The sequence below is a fragment of the Carcharhinus amblyrhynchos genome, chromosome 8, assembly GCF_965287045.1.
Source record: "Carcharhinus amblyrhynchos chromosome 8, sCarAmb.v2.hapA, whole genome shotgun sequence".
In the NCBI taxonomy this organism is placed as follows: domain Eukaryota; kingdom Metazoa; phylum Chordata; class Chondrichthyes; order Carcharhiniformes; family Carcharhinidae; genus Carcharhinus; species Carcharhinus amblyrhynchos.
This window is the reverse complement of record NC_137331.1, coordinates 97,802,353-97,807,854: the sequence shown is the minus strand read 5'-3', so window position 1 is coordinate 97,807,854 and position 5,502 is coordinate 97,802,353. Positions and strand designations below refer to the sequence as shown.

Below are 5,502 nucleotides of genomic sequence, written 5' to 3'. Positions count from 1 at the left end.
CTCTTCAATAATTCGGATTTCCACTGACAAATAAAGACTGAATTATCAACATAAATGCAACCTTTTATGTACACACCCAATTAAAATCAGCAATTGCCCCATGAATTACTTATTCTTCTGAAAAAAAAATTCAGAAGTACTACTGTAATTTATATAATGCTCAGTTGTACCTAAGTAAATAATGCATTTTCCCCTCTCTCTCCCTCTCTCACACATTTTCAAAGCAGAACAGGAAAAGCCTGTTCTACTGCACAAGCTGGACATTCAGTAGAATCACTTTGCTAAATTCAGGTTAAAATAAACTGATGTTTCTCAATAATAAAACCAGAATTCTGAGGCGGGTCAGAATCGTGCATGAAAAAACACACCCGTAATGAGACGCTAACGGGAAGAGTTCGAGAGAGAGTGCGATGGCTGGTCCTCGGGTTTCAGTGAAACAAGTACCAAACGCATGGCCCAAACTGAAATCTGCTGGTTTAATGTCCACTCTCCGCAGGCTTGATTTGAAAGCATGCAGGATAGATAAGACTGATTCCTTGGGACACTAGCAACTGTGGTGGGTTCAACAGTCATACCAGACAAATAATACCAATCCATCTTATTGACGGTAACATGTAATTTCAAACGAGCCGGAAATGAGAAGGTACAAACCGAAAGGAGAACAATTCCAACACTACAGTGTAGAATTTGTGCACACAGGAAAAAGATCTGCATCCTCTTTTTTTTTTATAAAAGCATTTTTATTAGAGAATAAACACATACAGATTACTCTGTGATTCAGCTCTCTTTTTTATTTCTCGAATTTGTTGCAAGCGCCAGCAAACGGGGGTAAAAAAAATTCTCTCTCGTAGGTTTTACAAATCTGATACTCGCTGCGCTAATCGTGTCCTTACAGAAACGCAGCGATAGAATGAAGCCATTGAGTAATTTTTGGTGTCGTTCAAAAATAGAGTGAGCATGCAGCGTCAATTAGGAAAAACTGGAGCCTCACTCTTTGCCAGGGAGAAGAAAAAAAATATTTACAACGAAATGTTTAGTTGACTAAAATTGCCATAATTTAAAATAGTCCGTATTACTTATATAAATATAGATGACACTGCACTGTACAGTACCTGCCACAGTGGATTTCACTCTTTTTTAGAATGATTTTGAATCACCTGTTTTCACCAGTTCCCATCATTCTTCTTTTTTTCTCCCCCTCTCCTATTAACACTAACCCATTCTAGAATCTTCTCATTCACGACTGTTTTAATTTGCCTTTCTGACCCTCAACCCCAGCCCAGTGGAAGTTGTAAAGACAATAGAACCTGTCGGTGGCTTTGGAAAGGGGAGGGAGGGGAAAATAATAATCCATTTCTTCTTTTCAAAACCCAATGCTAATCCTTTTGTAACCACATTTTTTTTAAATTATAAAACACTCAAGTCTTCTGATTGCATGTGAACAAAGTGAATGGAATTTCAAAACTGATTTTCTTTTATTAAAAAAAAGGAAAGTTAGGGTAATTTCAAAAAAAAAAGAGTTTAGAAACAAAATCAGCAAGTGTTCCAGACATCCCTGCCGTGGCTCCACAGTTCAATAACTCATTATCTTTCGCCGCTAGATGCCTGGCCACTATATACCTTGCTTTTTATACAAGAGCCCAACAATCTTCTGAAATGCACCCACCGATGTTTCAAACATCATTAATCCCCCACCCTACACACCAAGGATTCTGTCACCCCTACCCCACCCCACCCGAGATGGCAATGGGAAATTTCCTACAAAGATCTCCGTCCTGTAATAATGGGAATTATTTAATTCTGTCCAATTTAAAAACAGTCATCGTTAAAACCTGAGCTATTTCCTTCTAAATTTCGACTTGCCCACCCCACCCACCCATCTCCATCCAAGACTACAAACAGCAATCATCCCAATAATTATAATAAGTTAAAAACAAAGTTTTAAAAAAAAATAAGCCTTATTTATAAAAACAAATTCGGCTTCTGATAGTGCAGTAGGCTTTTTATCTACATTTTTAAATGACTTTTGTTTTCATTTCTTTACATTATCTGCATGCTCTTAATTATAAACTTCTTATAAGACTCGATCAAGCAAAATATAGGTTTAAAAAGAAAAAGGGAAAAGGGCAGATGCCTTTATCATTCTATATACAAGTCTAATGCAGTTAAATATTCAAGTTGTTTAAACTTTCCCTCTACATCTGGCTTTATACAATTTTTTTAAAAACAAAAAAATGCACAAAAGAAACTACAGCAGCCACACTCGACTCATCTAATCGCAAGGGTAAAGATCACTTGCAAAGTCACTCTCCCATTCTTTTACCTACTTTGTTGCAGGACATTTACACACGTTAGATTATTCCACAACTCAACTATTTTTAATCTCTCTAAGGATGCTCGGAAATGAAGAGGAATTAAAATTAAAACCAGGAGCCATGCCTTTTCTCCCCCTCCCCACTATCCCCCCCAACCGCAACCCCCCCCCCCCTCCAAACCCCTCCCCAACAGGACTGGGTACAAAAAAAAGAGAAAGTTCTTTAAACACCGTACATGTCCAGCATGCAGGATTGGATTTCAAAGTCCACATTTGCTTGGAACTCACAATTTCTTTGTGATATGTCTCTTGCCATTCAGGGACTGTTTTTTTGCCCCTGTTAAGTTCCTTTTTAAATATATTCTTTGCTTTAGTTCGTTTCTCCCTCTCTCTCTGCTTTCACCTTATTAGATTTGTAAGTTGTCTTGCACTTTTCTTCTTGTTCAATGTCAGCAGCAAATGTTCCTTTTACTTCCACTGTCCGATATTGGTTTCTTCTGAAAAGAGTCTGTGACATTCCCCCATATCAAACAAACAAAAAAACTCAAAGCATCTGCAGAATATGTCCCACTTTGTCTTTTTCAAATTATTTACATAGTCTTTGCTCCTTTTTTTTGTGAAAAGGCTGTGTACAGTCAGTCGAAGTCACATCAAAATTGTTTTTGACCCCCCCCCCCCCCCTCCCCACACCGAGTTCGAGTGCGTTCCAACTCACATAAAGAACTCGTTGGAAGAGGAATTGCTTTTGCCCGGGTTTGAGGTGGCTGTTGTCGGCTCCCTGTAGCTCCTGCTCGCCATCTTCTCGTACTTCTCCTTGTAGACGTCTCTCTCTTTGGCCAGCCTCGCCACCTCTTGCTTGAGCTGGTCGACCTGCTGCTGCAGCAAGGACTTCTCGCTCTCCAACATGTGCCGCTGCTGGACCCTCTTGTAGCGGCAGGACTGAGCGTAACCCCGGTTCTTCAGGGTCCTCCTCTTCTGCTTCAGGCGGATGACCTCCTCCTTGCTGAAGCCCCGCAGCTGCCGGTTGAGCTCCCTCACCGACATGCTGACCAGCTGGTCGTCCGAGAAGCGGTCCTCCAGGCGCAGGTGGTGGTGGTGGTGATGGTGGTGGTGGTGGTGCGGCGCGGCGGCCGGGTGCGGGTGGTGGCCGCCCAGGGGCACCTCCTCGCCCGGGTACGGCGGCGCCCGGTAGCCCTCGAAGTGGTGGTGGGCTTGGGAGCTGCCAATCAGTGCCTCCACGGCGTCCTCGGGGGTCAAGTTCAGGGCTTCGGGGTTGAGGTGGTGCTGGTAGTTGCTGATCCAGTACAGGTCCTCCAGGTGGTGGGCTTTGTTGGTGCTGCCCGGGCTGGGGGCACACAGGCTGGGCGAGGAGGGCACCGAGCTGCACGGGGTGCTGATCGGGGTGGAGGACAGCGAGCCGGAGATCCGGTTACAGTAGCGCTCGGCTTCGGGGGGCTCCTTCTTCACCTCGAACTTCATCAGGTCAAAGTCATTGACGTACTCGATGGCCAGGGGACTGGTGGGCAGGTCGGTGCTCATGCCAAGGTCGGAGGCCATTGCAAGTTCATATATTTCAGAGGAACACACAAATAAAGCACGCTGCAGACAAGTTAGAGAGAGGGAGGAAGAGATTCCGATCTCCAAACACTGATCGCAGCCGGGATGAATGAATTCTCCCTATTTATTCCGGTCCTGGGGATAATCTTCCTACTTACAAACTCTTTTTTCCCCCCCAATCTCCTTCCTATTGCATGCAAATTCAAACAGAAAATCCAATTACACAGTAAGATTCGTCTGCAAATAAGAATATCTGTGCAAGCGACAACTTAAAATTACTTTTTAAAACAAGAACAAGATTAGATTTCTATGAAGTCTTATCTGGAAGGATAGGCTGGTTGCTGGCAGTTCAATACTTGCTGGCAGGCAGTTCTCCTGAATGCTTGTCCTTTTTTTTTGGAGAGGGGGGGTTGTCTTCACTCACTTTTAGTTGCTCCCCGGTTTGCAAAGTTTCTCCTGTGCTGAGATCTCTTTTCTCCCTGCGTCCCGATGGTGGAAAACTTTCAGATTGCAGCGTCTGGGTTAAATGATCCAGGGTGAAATCTCAAGGTGTGTGTTTGTGTGCGTGCGTTTCCAGCACAGCAAGGGCAGAGTTCTTGCTTCCGAGGGTGAAGTGTGCCCCACAGTAAATCAATCATTGGAGTCCCAGCGCGGCTCGCCTCTGGAGCTGCGAGTGTTCAAGTGAAGCTTGTCTCTTGCCCCAGTCTCCCTGCTCGCCCCATCAACCTGCCCAGCCCCTCAGTGAAACAGCTGCCAGGGCTCAGAGAGCGTCTTTATATAGCAGCCGGCTGCTGGGCACGCCCACAAAGGGGTGTGTGATGTCACCCTCCACCAATAGAAAACCCCCCCCGGCGGCCTCATTTGCATGGCACCATAGCGACCGCCGCCGGGGAATGAGGAGGGAAGCTGTCAATCAATCCGTCTGTCAATCAATCAGCAGGGCAACAACTCCCTCTGTCTGCAAACAAGGGCTTTGGGAGGGGAGGGGAGAATAATGCACCATTAATTTCTTGAACGTTGCGAAGAGTGTTAAATACAAACTGTCTTACCTGGTTAAGTCTTGCAGAGATTGATCAGAAAAGCAATTTTTTGTCGATTCAAAACTGAAGGGGACTGAGTATAGAAATTTTGTAATTTGAAATTTTGTGCTTCATTTATTCCCTCTCCCCCTCCACTTAGAGATCCATTCTGAAATTATAATGATTCAACTTCTTCTATTAAGCGCGTTCCTATTAATTATATCACTAAATGTAATTAAAATATCACAAAATACATAAAATTCTAACTTGATTCATTTCTCGAGAAAGTGCTATATAACACTTAAACTAATACTTACGACAGTTGTTCAAATGTGACTGTTGGCAATCTGTCTTTTCCCTCTTCCCACTACTATACCGAAATACACATGGATATACTCTGGGAATTATTATCATTTTAGTGATTTGTATTAATTAGAGGTTGGGTTGAAAGGGCTGGAGGGTGTCGTACAGATAGATTGCTTTTAATTAAAGTGAATTTTATAACACAAATCAAAATGTAACTACACTGGCATTAAAAATAAAAAAATATAGAGCTATTTACATGATTAATATGATCTTATTATCACTCGCTTGCAACTTCCATTTCATCCT

General features: G+C 43.2%; 1 protein-coding gene across 1 annotated transcript; it reads right to left on the bottom strand.

Annotated features, from left to right (window-relative positions):
- Positions 1–2,505: 2,505 nt before the first annotated feature.
- mafaa (MAF bZIP transcription factor Aa) lies at positions 2,506–4,594 on the bottom strand. The gene has a single exon (XM_080194984.1). It carries the CDS (start codon positions 3,869–3,871, stop codon positions 3,026–3,028), a length of 846 nt encoding a protein of 281 aa, XP_080051110.1. The 5' UTR covers positions 3,872–4,594; the 3' UTR covers positions 2,506–3,025.
- Between the last annotated feature and the right edge of the window lie 908 nt (positions 4,595–5,502).

Bases quoted from the DNA above. Each gene is read 5' to 3' on its own strand.
- mafaa (XM_080194984.1), bottom strand. From the start codon at position 3,871: ATGGCCTCCGACCTTGGCATGAGCACCGACCTGCCCACCAGTCCCCTG.